This window comes from Dioscorea cayenensis, chromosome 19 (genome assembly GCF_009730915.1).
Source record: "Dioscorea cayenensis subsp. rotundata cultivar TDr96_F1 chromosome 19, TDr96_F1_v2_PseudoChromosome.rev07_lg8_w22 25.fasta, whole genome shotgun sequence".
NCBI lineage: Eukaryota > Viridiplantae > Streptophyta > Magnoliopsida > Dioscoreales > Dioscoreaceae > Dioscorea > Dioscorea cayenensis.
In genome coordinates, this window is record NC_052489.1 from 29,964,797 (window position 1) to 29,982,574 (window position 17,778).

Consider the following 17,778-nt stretch of genomic DNA (forward strand, 5'->3'; position numbering starts at 1 on the left):
TAGATTCAACGGGAGCAAGAGCTTTCAATGCTCACGGCTCGGACTTCTTGGGAGTTGGTGTTAGCCGAGATTTTAGTGAGATGGTTTTGTCTCAAGTTTCTATCTGTGGTTAAGTTCATCACACCGATGGATATAAAAACAAATACTCAATAGAAAACAATGTCGACTTTCCGCAATGGATGTGTCATGTGCACCCATCTCAAACGTGTCAGAGTTGATCTTGTGCTGCCGAGATGTAAAATGCGCCATTGCCGATCTCTAAACGAAAACGTAGTTTTACCTGTCAGTAAGTTCCTTCTCTTTAATCGCTCCATATGGGTTCGGGGTCACTAGTGCTTAAATACGTTCGGCACTATTATAAAATCTTGTACTAGTCGCTTACGCTTATTAGTTAATCGCTATATTTAATTTAACGCTTAAATATTGTCATTATCACTTAAACATTATATTCGCTCCTAATATATATCGATTCATTCGATCAAGTGCGTGGAATCTGCGATTCGCGAGTGCTCCAGCTCATTCCTACGGCGACTCCGGACGCTGATCGCCTTCCTTCCTCGCCGACATCATTCTCAAGCGCTTTCGCTGGATATCGACAACGCTGACGCGTCAACATTTCGGACGATCAAATCATGCAAATCAAAAGGAATTTCTTTTGACTTCAAATTCATAAAGAACGAAAACATCAGCGATCGCGGAATGCTACGGACATGGCTCACATCGGGCGCCTTCATGCATCAAAAGAGTAGTACAAAATACTTTCGGAATCAAGACAATCAACCCGTCACACACTATAGTGCGTATAGGTCTGCTGCCGCATCCGAAAGCGCCCAAAAACGGGTTAGCGCATTTGTGTGATTCAAGCTCGGACCGCCCCTCAGATGAGGCCATCGACATTCGTGGGCGACATGCTGCGAAACATGGTGTCCACATACCACAAGGCAAGCTTTGGTTGGGAAAAAGAGTACGCCCCGCTGGTCTCCGACTGATAGCTTGACATCTCCACCACGATCTGCTTGTTGCATGTGGATAAGGCGGCGAGACAACTCCCTGCAGCTGCTAAGCGATCGCTGGAAAGAGACTGCCGACGTTTTAAACGTCAGTATCTCACACAGTGTATTGTGGGATTCAAGAGTGCTAGTGTCATCTGCTGTTTAGCTGGCAGACTCCACCTCCTTGGAAAAATATCGTACACTACCACAGCGCCTGCGGAAAGATGGAAACAATGGTTTTTCCACGCCGCCTTCGAGTCATAGTCGATAACCCGAGACCGATGCCAATCGACTTTGGTTCATTTGCGGCGATGCCTTTATACTGAGGACGGAGACTATCAGCGAGATAATTACCTTCGCTTCTGGACAGCGCCTCCAAGGGCCTAGCGAGCACAATTGCGAGAGTCTTCCTCTTCGCCACATGCATACCGCCTTCGACATTTGAGCGCCAATTTTACGAAAGCCAATGCTCAGACCTGGAAGGCATCGAGGGAGGAGTGCCGGGTCTATATGCCTCGCGATCGTACGGGCATCCACGCTAAAGATTTCAATGATACCGTTAACGAACTCAGCACTCACATCACCCGAAGCTCATCAACGTCGATTAACAACCGATACGGCACATCGGGTCAAATTATCCGTCGTGAGGATCGTCAGCGGTAGATGTATTCAAACGTCATGAGTCGCTCAATCGCTTCGATCAAGGAAGCCTGCCACTTGACGCGCATTTAAAACGGGTACGACTCTATAAGGTCCACGAATGTCAGTTTTACACTTCTAACACTTCTAGTGTCACCTTTTTAAACATTCTCAATCTTTTGTTTAATTAAACTTTTTCTCGACTTTTTAAATATTAACCTTTCGCTTTAAATATTTCACACAATGTTTTTAACCATGTTTACTAACTATTTAACCATCACCGCTTTGTTTGAACTCTTATTCGCTGTGTTCAAGTCGATGCGCACGTTATGTAAACGCTAACAAGCCGATTACAAAACTGGGAGACCCATTTACGCCCGGATACATCTGCGGTGTAGATCATTGTTGAGACGATGCGCAAACTCGTGTCGCTCGCCGTGTCATGATCGCACGAAGCGATCGCACTCGCGTAAAGAATCCGTGATCTCGCCATCGAAACTTGTTCATGTCGATGTGCAAGTTTTAGTGGTATCCCTCGGCAAACACGCTGGCGCAAAGAACAATCGCAGTAGTGACACCAACGTATACATCGATTTATTAGCGTGGTACCACCTGCCGACAATCATAAATCTGGGCGTGCACAAGGAAGCTATATTCCCTCATACCCGACGCGATGACGTCTTCGACGGGAAATCGCGAGCTTCGCTCTCATGACCGCTGACGAGGCACACAAGCTAATGACTAAAAGAGGATCGAGTCGCAAGCGTTTGATGTCCCAGTCATATGCAGCCTGAGCCGCGCATGGATCCGGTCACAATCGTAGATCTTTAGAATGAAATCTGTCAGCCGACTAGGGCATCAGAATAAGCCGACGATGATAGGAAACATCGTGTGTATCGATGGGCAACTTCTCATATTTAAACTCTTACCTTTACAAACGAATCGAATGTATTTAAACAGAGACATCGTGTTATTTTTAAATCTGACACATCAGACTTTGAAACATTTCAACCTGATGTTTAAACGATATATAGTATATTTAAACAACGAAAGTGAAATGTACATAATTAGGAACGTGAATTAAACAACGAAATGAAATCGAATGGAATTTTAACTCGCTTACAATTCAAAAACAAACAAAATTTACATTAAGATATACAAGTCACGCCTTCGAACATCGAAACAATGAATTGAATTTGTCCAGATCTACATCTCGAAACAAAATCGAGTATCCGTGACATACAGACATGTTCTTCAAAACAAAATTTAACCCGCCTGCACGCACTTTTTCGTCATGGATCGACGCCTACCGCCTCCCCTTCTTGGCATGCGCGTAACATACCTTAATCTGAGGTAAGGAACGTCTCGTCTCATGAGAGTCGAATCTCTCACCCCAAAGTAATCGTCGATAAACCGCATGACGTAGATTTTCGCGCAATCGACGCCTCGCTTGTTTTACGGGCGTTTCGCTGTCGTCAGACGAGTGGGACTTTTGTTGCCACCGACTCGGCCGAACTCCATATCGGCTACTAAACGTCGAATAGATTCTACTCGCCGAGATACGCAAGTCGAGATTAGAATACCGATTTAAATACCAAAATGTATATTAATCTGACATAATTAAAGAACTTACCATGTCCAACGCTGTCCCTTATCGTACTCTCGATCACGAAGAATAATGCCTCAGTATTCTTGCTTTATCATCGTCTCACGACGTACGATATGGAAGTGGCCATTCATGATTATCGGGAGGATGACAATTTGAACTTCATGCAGCTTATGCGACAATCATCCCTGATCATAGCCATAATCATGGGTCGCGTGCGTCAGTCCCGCTGACATAAACAGCAAGTAAGCGGTCTCGGTGGAGGCGCCGCTTCAGAAGGATACGGCTTTTCGCCGACTATTTGTACTATGACACGAAAGCTGCCCATCACATCATCACATACCATCTTCTTCCCTCAAGGCAGCAGTATAATTTGTCGCGTGTAGCCGATGCTGGCCATTCTTCCACACGATATGCCGAGGTTAAAACAATATACATAGCATAAGCACCATATCAGAAATATTTAAATGATATTATCAATCGTATACATGGTATTATATATAATTAAACGTTAAGTGACAAATTAAATGATAACATAAAGGTATTAAACACTATTAGGTAATAGTTAAACACTATAATAAAAACCTTTAAACAATATCATAAAAACTTTACACTTACTCTGCCCATAGAAAGCGACGAGGAAGATCCTCATCAACTCCTCGTCAGATTTGTTAAGACGACTCAGCCAACCCATTTCTCTTCTTCGAATAAAAAGCTTTCCGGATCAGTCCCGGGTCCACCCTTCGACTGGCCTCGATCATCCTCTCTCGCTGCTCTGTCTGGGTCTTCAGCAGATCTTCCTTCGACGCGGGGACGACGGCGATGCGATCAACCGCAGTACACATCCTTACATGGTTGTTCTCGCTGATCGTGCCCGCTCGACTGCTGGGATCGACGGCGATAGCATCAACCGCAGACACATCCTTACATGGTTCTTGTCTGCGGTGGGATCAGGTCCCGCCTGGTCAGCGTAATCGCCACCACGGGCTACGCCCACTTAGAACGGATTCGACGATCTTTCTCAACCGCGCTACGACAACAACATCATTTGAGACACACCCTTAACTTGTTTTCGATCTTCGTGGATCATGGTCCATCTTTCGACGCCAGTATCTTGCAATGGCTCCACCGGTCAAGGATTTCATCGAGAAGAGAGTCAACGATCTTTCCTCAACATCTCCAAGAACTGCCACATCATCTCACGATGTCCTTCCTCAACAACAAAGATCACCACCGATGGTGTCACATTGCTTTCATCGTCACCGTAGCGTGGAGACAGAGGCAGATTGCTCTCCTCTTTCGCAAGTCTCTTCGAATGTGGCTTTGAAACGACCTTCCCGATGACGCCGCCGTCAGCCAAATCTCGACGCCTCTGCTCGTCCCCGGTGCTTTCAGCTTTTCGAGTGACGGCGCAACTGGCTGCATAACGCCCTTCCAGCTACCAACACGAGCCGGCGCCGAGGAAACCCTCGCATTATCAATATCTCGCACGCCTCAAGATAAGAGTTGCGCGACATCTTCGCTTAATGTCACCGCAGTGGCCGCCTACGGCCGAGGGCCGCCATGGTCAGTGGGACCGCCACAATCGGGACGCTGCTGCAGGCTGGGTTGTCTGTAATCACGGGGTACTGGGAGTGCTTTCTCGCTGCCGAGGAACGCGTGGCGCTGCGGTGGGTCGAAGTAGGAGAACGTCAGTCCAGCCAAGCACGATGTAGGTCCGCCTCTCATCCCCGCCTTCGAGCAAGCGGTTCCCGTGAGCAATGGCATCCATCCATCGTAGTGCCTCCAACAAATATTTCTTTCTTCAAAGATTCGCTCGAACCAAATGTCGTAGAAACTAACATATGTAAACCAAACAATTTCAAATAAATCATTCATTTTAAACTATAAAAACTATATTTAAAACATAGTGTTTATATATTTAAAACGTTATAGAATATAATTAAACGGAGAACAAAAATATTTAAACCAAGATGTAATAAGTTTTAAACCAGAATACTAAAGTTAAACGCTAAATAAAATGTTTAAACATTAAAGACTTATGTTAAACATCGTCTCATGATTTATTACCTCCTTTTCCATCGAGCGACGACAAGCTCGCTTTTCTACCGCCGCAGTTTCCTTGTAGTACTTTCACCGTGAAGTACAAAGATCCTTGGGATCTCGGCTGAAACGAACTTTCTTCCCTCGCTCCGGCCACCAGAAACCGCACGCTAAGCGCGACCGAGCAACCCCTCAACGCATCTCGTGGTCGGTCTCTTTTTCCCACAAGATCTATCTCAGCACTCGTAAGCGCCACTGTGGAATATCCTCCATAAGCCACTTCAGGTCGCCGCCCTGCTACCACGCCAGATCGCCTCTCACGGCTCGGTAGATCATCGACGTAATCAACGATCCAGCCTCGAACCGAGCATGATGTATTTGGGAAGAGGATCGTCCCCACGAGGCACACCATCGAGTTTGACAAAATTATCTTCTTCTCCCTCCTGTCGAACAAGTCGCACCAGTAGTGCTCGACGGAGTCTCCGCTCTCGTAGGTCTGCGACGATACCGCCTTCGAACCGACCCGGGTTTCTTTCTTCTTCGAAAGACCATCACGCCGCCTATCGCAACGCAGCACTCAAGAACGAGGGCCACATCTCGAGGTCTCAAACTCAAAGCAGCTTTTCCCCGATCCCTCGAATTTATTGCGCGACCATCGACTTTGTCAGAAAGAGAATCAAGAATGGCCCTCTCTTGTATATAGCTTCCACCAAATGAATCACCGCAAACGGCTCCTTCAATAATCTCCCCAGTCGAGGGGTCATGTTATCTTCAATTCACTAAGGTCTCCACAACCGCTAGCCAAATAGCATCGCCCATTAACTAGGTCGACCGCCATAATCACAAGCTCACGATAATAACAAATACATTCAATACGCAAAGACGATAAAAAGTTTAAGCTTTTTGAAATATAAGGTTTTAAATCCAGAACTCTCGCTTATTAAACAGTAGATATAACATGTTAAACTGAGACCCATTTTTAAACGAGATTTAGAATACTTTAAATGTAGATAAACAAATTTTAAACTCAGAACATCTCATTTCTAAACGCTCAACCTCCTTTCAGAAATCGCAAACTATATCAAAACGAAAAGGGAAATGCACATTATAAATATTACACAAATCATAACAATCGAAAAACTATTTTGATAGTGATACATACTAAAATGCAAACAAAACAAAACCCCACCTGAGAAATCTCCCGCATCTAACAAAAACCCCAAAATGAGAAATCCCCTTTGCGTACTTCAATATCTTCCAACAAAAACAGTAGCACAAAACAAAAACTCGAAAAATCTTTCTAGAATAGTATCAGCTTAACATAAAACCATACTCAATACCTTAGATTGCGAAACCGATGAAATGCCAACTAGTCGCATGGGGACTTCTCCTTCGAGATACCATGGAAAGGGAAAAGCTGATGAAATGCTAATTACGTAGAGTTGGCTTCAGAGAGACAACTCTCGAGATACTCGAAATGGAAAAGTTCAAGACGTGAGTCGAGAAAGTAAAGAAAACGGCCCAATAAATTGCCTCCTGGATTACTCCTACGAAAAACCGCCCACTTCCTCCTCAAATCGCCGAGACGGTTGCAGCACCACGACTCCCCATGCAAGGGCATTTTCAGCAAAAATTAAACTCACTCTGCTCACATCCGCTAATGCGCTCGGGGTTTGAAAAACATAGAGCTTTTAAAAAGGAGGTGATTTGTGATGCAAAACTAACGTGTTTTTTGTAATTTTTACAAACTTAAAGTGATGGAATTTTTCACTCTAAAAATTATTAATAATTTGTGTTTTTTTTTAAAAAAAAATTAGCTAATTTGAATCCAAGAACTATAGTGCTTAGGCACAGTCTGGGCATGGCCATTAAAACTTTTAAATAAAAATATTAAAAAATTGAATTTTTAATGAACAAGGTAAAAATCATTGCGAATTTTTTTATAATGTAAATGAATTTTTTTTTAACTCATGTTAAAAAATTAAAATTAATTATGCAATGCATTACAAAATTATGAAAAGGTTTTAAATATTGAAAAAACTCAAACCCATAGAAAATCTGTGATGATATATTAGAAAAAAAATACATTGACGGTGAGAAAGCGAAGTACAATTGTTTTTTTTTAAAAAAAGTTATTTTATTTATTTATTTATTTATTTTTGAGAATGATGACAAATGACCGAAAATCGCGAGGGACGCATGACGTGTGAGGAGTAAAGCGCCAACGCGATCCACGCTGCTCACCTCGCAGTGGGGCATGAGGTTCGATCACGAGTCCTCTCGAAACGAACGCCATTGATAGTTATTTTATTTACATACCCTTAAAAACATGAAAAATTACTTTGATATCTTAATATATTTGTAAATTATTTTTATTTATTTATATACTTCTCAAAAAGGAAGTTAATTTAAAAATCTTATAAAAAAATTAAAAATAAAAACTGATCCCAGGCCGGCAAGCAAGGCAACTGAACGAGCCCGCAAAGGCCCGTATCATGCTTGGGGCCCATCCCAGGCCAATGTTGAATTAGAATGATGAGATACGATCTCGAGGCATCTGAAGATCTTTTTGGCTTCAAGATCTGTGCTTGCCCATGATGTCAACCTCATTCTTATCCTCTCACGATTCCGAGAGCTGGACTCGGAGAGAGAGAGATGGCGGCGAGCCTCGCGGGATCGCAATGGTTTCGAATTTGGGCATTTCCAGCGGCCTCGGCGCCGCTCCTCCGTTGTAAACCATGCCTTTTGGTTCGCCGGAGAAGCCTATCGGTATCGGCTTCTGCCGTCACGGGCCCCGCCGATGGGGAAGTCCGTGTCCGTTTTGCTCCCTCGCCGACGGGGAACCTTCACGTTGGTGGCGCTAGGACGGCTCTCTTCAACTACCTCTTCGCGAGGTTTGTTGAATTTGTTGTTGATTTTGATCGGTAGTGCCTGAGATTTTTCGTAGAATTTTTTTCTATGTAGATCCAAGCTCGATGTATAGGATCATTTGGCTAAGAACAGAAGAAGAGAGAGTGTCTTGCTGTGTATGGGTCTCACAATAATAACATCGAGATAAAAATGAAAATTTTCGCTCTTTTATAGGAGAAGAAAAGGTTTATGGATTCAGTTTTAGTGTTAACACTGGCTCAAGTGTTTCTACGAAAACCTTAAGAAAAATCACTTCTTTTTCGTTTTCTTCTATAAATTTTAATCCGAATGGACCTTTATCTGTGTTTTCATTGGTGTTTGAGGTTTTCTTATGTTTGCCATGAGAGGAAGCTTGTTTGCTCATTTATTTTAGCTGCATTGAAGGTTGGGGTAGTGTTGGGATGTGGAGATATTCTATTGTGATTAGTTTTTCTGTGTGATGTTCGTAGTCCCTTTTACATGACAAACGTGTAGAGAGAATATCAGCAAATTGGCAGCGACATGTAGAATGAGATAGTTTTAGGCTCTAAAATGCAGAAGGCATCATTGGTGGTGAAGCAGGAGACTCAGGCTAGTAATTGTACATGATTTATGTTTCAAGACTGTTTATGATAAGAGAGCCTGGTTTATGCATCAGGCAGTGGTTGTATAATTAGTTTTGTTCCATCTGTAATCTGCTTGATAGTGACATCAGCTGTTTATTTGTTCTTCCTTTGCTTTCCTATTCCATTTGGAGTTACCTTAAAGGTAAATTCTAGTAAAAACAATTATAATTGTTTGCTTATAAACTATATGTATTTTGTTTAATGTGATCCTTTGTATGATATGTGTGTTTTGCTAGTTACTTTCTATTGTTATCTGTTTGCCTTTGCCTTATTTAATCAAGCTGCCTGTTGTCCTTTGCCTCAAAATTCAGTCCTCTTGTACTCTCAACAGTAGATGTTATTCTTGAGATACTTTTAACAAACTTCTGACAATAATTTTCCTAGGTCCAAAGGTGGGAAGTTTATCCTCAGAATTGAAGACACTGACTTGGAGAGATCTACAAGGAAGTCAGAGGAAGCAATGCTGAATGATCTTTCCTGGCTTGGTCTTGATTGGGACGAAGGTGAAGTTATTTTCGACTGATGCAAGGCCATTAGCTGTTTGGTGTCTATTAGTTTGGGCATGTTCTATATTCCTGAGCATCTTATGTAATAAGGAGGATTGCATAAGATTTATTTGATTTTTTTCTCATCAGTGTAAAACATGTCTAGTTGAGCAATGCTTTTTTATTCTTAAAAAGATTGAAGTAATACTTTACAAAGAGTTAAACAAAATCATGAATCGACGCACAAAAGTAATCTTTGCTATGCAATTGGCATGACTAGAGAGATTGTTAAAGTTTAGCAATGAAGTTTTCATTTAAATATCCTAGGGAGTAAATACACATTAAATTTATGCTTGGCATCCTGATCTTAGTTGAAGCCTTTCCAACCTTAATTTTATTATCTAAGGTGTCTTTTTAAATGTGTGCAACTTACTGATTTATGGTGAAAGTTTTTTTGTTCTTGCCATTGAATTCCTAGAGTGTTTTAATTCTTGATCCTTGCTGCCCTTTTGCTTAAATAATTTTCTTGTATAATTTTGTTTCCCTCTCATTAGGTCTTTCTAAGATTAGAGCTCTCAACTATTGTAACAATCAGTTTCTTACCATATCAATTCAGTGCTAGCTTTTTCCTTTTATAATTCTAAAAGCTGGCATGTTTGTTATGCCATCCTTGGAAGATGATGATTCTTTGATGAACCTATCAGGCCCTGGTGCTGGTGGGGAGTATGGTCCTTATCGCCAGTCAGAGCGCAATTCTCTTTATAAGCAATATGCTGAGAAATTATTGAATTCTGGCCATGTCTATCGATGCTTTTGTTCTAGTGAGGTACTTCAAAGAATGAATCTCTAGTTCACTTTCTGTTTCATTTGAGCTGTTCTTAGAATTTATGGTTTATGTAGAATTGTTGCATTTACCACTCCTAACACTGGGACAGGATTAATTATGCCATTGTCCTAATTGTTGTTTTCAATTTTCCTTGTCATTCCCTTTTAGGAATTAGAACAAATGAAAGAAACTGCAAAACAAATGCAGCTGCCTCCAGTATACACAGGAAAGTGGGCAACTGCTTCTGATGAGGAAGTGCAAAAGGAGCTAGAGAAAGGAACACCTTACACATATCGTTTTCGTGTCCCCAAGGAAGGCAGACTGAAGATTGAAGATATCATCCGTGGTGAAGTAAGATTCATGGACTTGTTTAATCAGGGAGTTCTTGCTCATAATGACATTGTCATAGACTAATTTGTCAGGCTTTTTAATGATTTTGGCCATTTTAAATAACTGCTTTGTGCTTTAATTTTGGTTGTTTGGTTGTGTCTTAGCAAACGCCAAATGATCCTACTTTTTCTGTTCAGCAAGAGGAATCCCGAAGAATTTTTTTTTTTTGAGTGAAATTTGGCTAGGGTGATGCACTTAACTTCTTTTAAAATTGAACTTATGCCCATCATCTGCCTAGCTGTTCAACTCTTTTTAGAGATTTCCTCTTCTTTTTGTAGTATAAGAAGCATGACAATGAACCTAGTAAAAAATGACGTGTGCATTGTATTGCAAATCAAATCGATCTTAGAAAGTACACCAGATAGTTTCTAATTCATTGATAGTCCTGTGAAGGTCAGTTGGGGCTTGGACACACTTGGTGACTTTGTGATTTTGAGAAGCAATGGTCAGCCTGTCTATAATTTCTGTGTCACTGTTGATGATGCCACCATGCATATATCACATGTTATCAGGTAATGTTCCACGTATAGAACTTTCTTGTTTGAAGTTAATTGCGTTTGCAGATGATTTATGTTGATATTATTTGGAATTCAGAGCAGAAGAACATTTGCCAAACACCTTACGGCAAGCACTTATATACAACGTAACAATCCTTCTATTTCCAAATCTTCTATCCTCTCTGAGTGTTGACTTATTGACACTAACCTCAATTAAGATATTGGGGGACCTTAACATTCTCCTTGATCTCAGGCCCTTGGATTTCCAATGCCTTCTTTTGCACATGTTTCACTGATTCTAGCTCCTGATAGAAGCAAGCTATCAAAACGTCATGGGGCAACTTCAGTTGGACAGGTAATTAATAATTATAGCCATTCCATCAAGATAGTTTCCATGATCATGAGGTGTATTATTGTGCGAATATTTTTATTTTTATTTTTTATCTGAACAATCTTTTATTTTTATTGTTTAAATTTATAGTTCAGGGAGATGGGATATTTGCCACAGGCAATGGTCAACTATCTAGCACTCTTAGGTTGGGGTGATGGTACAGAAAATGAATTTTTCACCATCGATCAACTTGGTTAGTTTCTACAGTGTCTATTGTCAGTATTGTTCCATTAACAATTTTTTTTTTGGCATAATGTAAATCATTTATCTTTTTTTGTACATTTCACAAAGTTTGTTTTCATGTATTGTAGTGGAGAAGTTTTCTATTGATCGTGTCAATAAGAGTGGAGCAGTCTTTGATTCAGCAAAGTTGAGGTAAGAGAGAGGAGAAATGTAGGGGCTATCATTACTAGCTGTTGATAATATGTCATTATCACATTTGCGCAGAAAAATAAATAGAAATGAGAAAAAAAGAGAAAACATTGGAGTAGAAAAAGAAGAGCAAATAAACAAAGAAAACTGGAAATTGGAAAATTTAAACTAGACACATGAAATAGAAAACAGAAAACAGAAAACAGGCAAACAAACACACCTTTAGTTTCTCATACTACCTGCCAACGAAGCAGCTGCTACAGAATTATTGTAGCAGTTATTTATGGTTGAAATATAAATGTCACTTGGTCCTTCAGCCTGATGCTGCACTAACATGTCAAGCAATTTCTATTGTCTCACTTTCTCATACTTCAGTATATAATTTCTGAAGTTCAGAACAAAAATTTTTAATATTTACACTTTTTGTATTCAATTGTTATTTTTTTAGCTTAGATTTTTTTCTTTTTATTCAATGGTTGTTTTTATCACTATTAGGTGGATGAATGGCCAGCACTTGAGAGCTCTTCCATCGGAGGAATTGGTTAAGATTATAGGAGAACGGTGGAAAACTGCAGGGATTCTCTTAGAATCTGAAGGGATGTTTGTAAAGGTATATATCTGTCTGCTTACACATCATACTGGTACTTGAAAACAAATCTTACCATAGAGCATACGCCGCCCAAGTCATTCATTGTCGTAAGTAGATCTTAGGTCATTTTCATGTAAGTTATCCTGCTGATATTGGTTGCTTTTGATTGGAATAATTTGGATACATGTTTGCTAAGTTATGTCTCATGGATCAAATAGGTTATCCTTTCTCAGATATTTAACAAACTCCTTTTTCTAATAAATCCAAATACATGCAAGAGTACTTAAGTTTTGTGAGTTCCCGCTTTGAGCAAGACTTATTGGACAGTGCTGTTGCCTTAATTTTTTTTTTAACATGTTATTGCCCTTATTTATTTACTTTTCTAATGGTTTAACTTGTCGTGAAAAAAGCAGTCTAACTTTTGTTCCACAAACATGCAGGAAGCCACTGAATTATTGAAGGATGGGATTGACTTGGTTACTGATGCTGATAAAGTTATGTCAAACTTGCTATCTTATCCATTAAACTCTACTTTAACTAGGTATGCTTACACCTTCCTAAGTTGTCTCTGAAAAGCTGGTAATGACAGTTGGAGTTTTAACTGCGTGGATTGTTCACAATTTTAACAACATAGCTAGTTAATTCAATTGCTGAGTTAATTTACTCAGTGGGCGGGAGTCTGCTTCTTAGTATAAGTTAATTTGATTAGATGAAAGTAGCGAAATTAGAAACAAGGTACTTGCTTCTTACTTGCACTCCTACCACACCTAATCTGATAATTGATTTCTGATCATTTGGTACGGTTCACAGTGCTGAAGGAAAACCTGTTCTAGAAGACAAACTCCCTGAGGTCGCCTCGAGTTTGATTGCTGCTTATGACAGTGGAGAACTTCGTAAAGCACTAGAGGAAGGTCATGCTGGTTGGCAAAAATGGGTGAAGAGCTTTGGCAAGTTGCTGAAACGCAAGGTTAGTCATATCCTTTATGATGTTGGAAACACTTTGCGCGCTTTCTATCCCATATTTTTATCTCATAGTCAAATGAATATTCTGAATATCATGTTTCCTTGAAACTGGAGATGCAATCCAGAGCAGTAACTGGATATGTTTTATGCATTAACTGATGACGCACGTTATTCGTTTCTCACATTAATGTGTTTTTGATAATGTCTGAGTCTCTAATTCCAGGGAAAATCTCTGTTTATGCCTCTTCGAGTATTATTGACCGGGAAGCTCCACGGCCCGGACATGGGAGGCAGTATTCTTCTGATATACAAGGCCGGAATCAATGGAGATATCGTCAATCCTCAAATCGGTTTTGTTACATTAGATGAGAGATTCAGAACGCTCAAGGAACTGGACTGGGAGGCATTGAAAGCACTACAGGAAGCACAACCAGAGCCTGCTGCCACTGCATTCCATTGAATTAATAGAATCCTATTTGCCAATTCTTGTTTTATGAGAATTTCTTTTTAAATTATTCCTTTTTATTTAAAAGGAATTTTGTGTTCTTGATGATGTATTTCTGTGTATTACCCAAGCATTATTATATATTCACCAAACAATGCTTCTCTTCATAATAAATCCGAGTTGCTGTGAATTTCAATACTATATATGCTTTGCAAAGTACTTCTATTTAAATTTTATTAAAAAAAAAAATTTACTTTATGTGAATCTCTTAAGACGTTTCTCAAGATTACCACACTATTATTCAAAAGAACACTGTATAGAAACAACAAAAAAAAAAAAAACCCATAATATAAAACACATTGATCATGAAGACAACAAGAATAATGCTTCAAATAATTTGTTCCCCCATTTATCATCCATCATTTTATCAATGACATAATAAATAATGCATGCAAAATTATTATCTAACATAACACCATTATTAATTTCTCTCTGTCTCAATCTCATTATAAAAATAATGACTCATCAAAACACAGCCACATGCCAAACCAATGAACCATCATTCCCCATTCTGCATGGCCACCTTCTCTAACTCCATCCTCCTCCTCCTCCTCCTCCTCCTCATCCTCTTCTCCTCCGGCACCGGAAAGCTCACTGGCGAGCCCACCGGCACAAAGAAAACACGTCTCCACTTCTTCTCCCACGACACCATCCACCATCTCTCTTCTCCGGCGACCACCATCATCCAACCACTCATCACCATGCAACCAACAACAAACACAGAGAAATCGCTCTTCGGAAACATAGCCGTCGTCGATGACCCTCTCACCGACGGCCCAGACCCAACATCAAAGATGATCGGAAGAGCTCAAGGAATGTCCATATTCTCTTCCAGCAACGCCGATGATCCGGCAATGCTGGTGAACGTGAACTTGGTTTTCACTGAGGGGAAGCACAATGGAAGCACGCTGGTGATGCTTGGGAGGGTCGCATTTCGGTCGAAGATGAGGGAGTTGCCGGTCATCGCCGGCACCGGAAAGTTTCAGTTTGCTCTTGGGTATGCTATGCTCACCACCCATTCACGTAACCTCACCACCGGTGGAAGCTCTAGTGTTGCTGTTGTTGTTGAGTATCATGTTCGTGTTTCTCATCACTGAGATTTATTATTTTCATTACAAAATTAAGTTTACTTATTCATTGTGTCTATTAATGAAAACTTTATTAGTTTCTTGTTTATATTTATATATATATATATATATATATATATATGAATGGCAAGATCTGCAGTCAACATCCATAGGTTATTAATCTATGGACGTCTTAATCCAATGTCCAATGATTTGTTGATTATGAATGTATAGTTTTATAAATAATACACGATAAAAAGTGGAATAAGCAGTATTTTAGGCTTAATGTTCAATCAATTTTTTGTACAGTAACTAAAAATATCACACCGTTGAAACCTATTCCTACTAATACCTACAGTATGAAAAATAAAAACAAAACAGATCCTGTTACCACTTGCGGACATCTACGAACATCCGCAGAAATCCTTTTGTCATATATATGTGATATGCTCACATGGCAGCGGTTAGGGTTTCAAAATCAAGAAGCCCATCTAATCGAACATGGAGGTAAGTGACATCGTAGCCCTGCTGCTGGATATACTAGCAGAAATCAAGGAGTGAAGTTAGTTGGTAATCTAAATTTTATAAAAACTTATATTAATTTTTTCAAATTTAATTTTTTTTAAAATATATTTTAAAAAATATGCAGTTAAATATAATTCATCGGAAATAAAGGTATATAAAATATAAATGGATAATTTAAAAAAAAAACAAATTAAAAAATCTCTTAAATGTATTTTAATTCTACCTAAGTTGATCATCAGTAGTTAGATTGTTATTTAACAGTTTGTTTCATTCCACTAAATAGTTTCACTGTGTTTATGAATCATAACACAGTGAAAAGCAGGATATACATATTTTGATTTGAACCATTCAATTAATGTATACAGTAACCGCTCAATTCTCTACAGTTAAGCTAAAATAAAACCCAAACACACCCCACCAACCTATTGAGAGGTGATACAATGCTTGATTAATGTTAAAAATACTATTTATCAACCCATCGCTCTATATCTCTCTTTTTTCTCAATATCTCTGACTTTCCTGTGAACATCCCCAGAGTATGTTTACTCCTATATATATATACACACTTCATTATGATAGTAATATTAAGTTAAATATATATATATATATATATACGCACCCAAAATATATAAAAAAAGAAATTAAATATTATGCCATGAATAAAATAAGAGGTATGAAATAATAAACTTTTCCACGTAATATTCTGCCACCACCTGCCATCTCTTTTGCGTGGAATTTAAGTTAAATTTGACTAAATTTTTTTTATTTCAGTAAATTTGTATCCTAAAAATCATAAGAAACTCCCATCATATATGAAAAGATTTAAAATAAAAAAATTGAACTATATGAATATATTAATAAGAAAACAACTACTCCTACAAAGAAGCAATCAAACAGCTGTGAAAAATAAAATAAAATAGACCAATTACAATAAATGGGCGATTTATATAATATTTTTTTATAATTAATTATAGAAAAAAGTTTACCGGACATCACATCAACTTGTAATTATCATGAATAATCAAACTAGAAGTCAATAAATTGGTTATGAAAAAAGTATATCTATATATTATGCCATTAACTTCACCATGTTGCCCAATATAATAAATAATTATAATAATAAATGCTTAGGTGATATCTAATGTAGGTGCGACACAAAAAGTCAATGAAGGGATCCACAAGAAAATTAAAAGAAGTTCCAAGATCCAAGATTAAGAAGAAGAAGAAGAAGAAGAATTAATGGCCACATCTCCATCTCCATCTCAATCTCCAACTACATCCATTGCTCACCTTCATATCAAAAAACCATCAAGTTTAGACGCCAATCAATGGAGTATCAGTACTCTTGAATGCCAAAAAGTCCAAAAAGCTCTTGAGAGTTGAGACTCATGGCTTCTTTCTAGTCGAATATCATAATGATCAAGAACAAGAGCAAGATGAATGTTCACTCTTGCATGAGACCTTCTCAGCCATGAACCAACTCTTCAACCTCCCCCCAGAGACCAAGCTCAAGAACTCATCTCTCACTCCTTACTACACCTACTTCCGCACCGCCAGAACTGTCTACGAAACCCTCGCCGTTGTCAATTCCTCTCCCTCCTCCGGCCAAGTCCTCTCCTTCACTCAACTCATGTGGCCTCATGGCAATCAAAAGTTCTAGTATAAACATATATATCTTTTTCTTTGTTTCTTTCTTTCTTGATTCAAATGCATGCATGCAAGTTATAACTATGGTTTAATTAATTAACGTGGCAGTGAAACAATGACGAGAATGAGTGGCAAGTTGATAGAGTTAAGCAAGATTATACTATGCATGTTGTACAAGAGTTATGGTGTTATTGGGAGGACTGAGTTAGATCATAGTGCTGCTGATCATGAAGCAACCATGGATCCTCTTTTCAGGATGATGAAGTATTCAGCTCCACTAAGCAATAACAATAATGACGGTGACGACGATGAAGATGAGGAACCAATTCTCAGACTCACCCCTCACACCGACCATAATTTTGTGACAGTTTTATGCCAAAATGAGGTTGATGGACTTATGTGCAAGTCCAGGGATGGAGAGTGGATGAAAGTCAACCCTTCTCCTGGTTCCTTCATTGTTCTTGCTGGTGATGCTCTCAGAGTAAGTCTTATTATTATTATTATTATTATTATTATTATTATTATTATTATGAAACACACACACATATATATATATACTTAAGATTATTATTATGAAACACACACACACATATATATACTTAAGTTATATATTATTTAAAAATATTTATATGTGTATGTAGGTGTGGAGTAATGGGAGGATACATGCACCATTGCACAAAGTGATGATGAAGGGAAAGAAGGATAGATTGAGTTTTGGGATGTTTA

The 17,778-nt window shown here is 39.1% G+C and overlaps 3 protein-coding genes across 3 annotated transcripts; all 3 read left to right on the forward strand.

Annotated features, from left to right (window-relative positions):
• The first annotated feature begins 7,888 nt into the window (after nt 1–7,888).
• Nucleotides 7,889–13,931, forward strand: LOC120249932 (glutamate--tRNA ligase, chloroplastic/mitochondrial-like). Its single transcript, XM_039258643.1, has 13 exons — nt 7,889–8,174; nt 9,180–9,298; nt 9,985–10,106; nt 10,275–10,457; nt 10,890–11,008; nt 11,091–11,139; nt 11,247–11,348; nt 11,475–11,577; nt 11,696–11,759; nt 12,252–12,366; nt 12,786–12,886; nt 13,156–13,312; nt 13,532–13,931. The coding sequence occupies exons 1-13, from the start codon at nt 7,936–7,938 to the stop codon at nt 13,766–13,768; spliced, it is 1,710 nt and encodes a 569-aa protein (XP_039114577.1). The 5' UTR covers nt 7,889–7,935; the 3' UTR covers nt 13,769–13,931.
• A 397-nt stretch (nt 13,932–14,328) lies between these two features.
• LOC120250627 (dirigent protein 21-like) lies at nt 14,329–14,918 on the forward strand. Its single transcript, XM_039259451.1, has one exon. The coding sequence runs from the start codon at nt 14,329–14,331 to the stop codon at nt 14,908–14,910; it is 582 nt and encodes a 193-aa protein (XP_039115385.1). The 3' UTR covers nt 14,911–14,918.
• A 1,791-nt stretch (nt 14,919–16,709) lies between these two features.
• LOC120249366 (probable 2-oxoglutarate-dependent dioxygenase AOP1) lies at nt 16,710–17,774 on the forward strand (the record flags this gene model as incomplete). Its single annotated transcript, XM_039257857.1, has 3 exons — nt 16,710–17,064; nt 17,161–17,533; nt 17,694–17,774. Coding segments are annotated over exons 1-3 (642 nt in total), but the record flags the coding sequence as incomplete, so codon positions are not given.
• Between the last annotated feature and the right edge of the window lie 4 nt (nt 17,775–17,778).

What these genes read in the sequence shown, in the direction of transcription:
- LOC120250627 (XM_039259451.1), top strand. Translation starts at nt 14,329, where the DNA reads ATGGCCACCTTCTCTAACTCCATCCTCCTCCTCCTCCTCCTCCTCCTC.
- LOC120249932 (XM_039258643.1), top strand. Translation starts at nt 7,936, where the DNA reads ATGGCGGCGAGCCTCGCGGGATCGCAATGGTTTCGAATTTGGGCATTT. An exon ending in TTCAACTACCTCTTCGCGAG is followed by an intron (nt 8,175 to 9,179) that starts GTTTGTTGAATT and finishes TAATTTTCCTAG; the next exon opens with GTCCAAAGGTGGGAAGTTTA. An exon ending in CTGAAGGGATGTTTGTAAAG is followed by an intron (nt 12,367 to 12,785) that starts GTATATATCTGT and finishes ACAAACATGCAG; the next exon opens with GAAGCCACTGAATTATTGAA.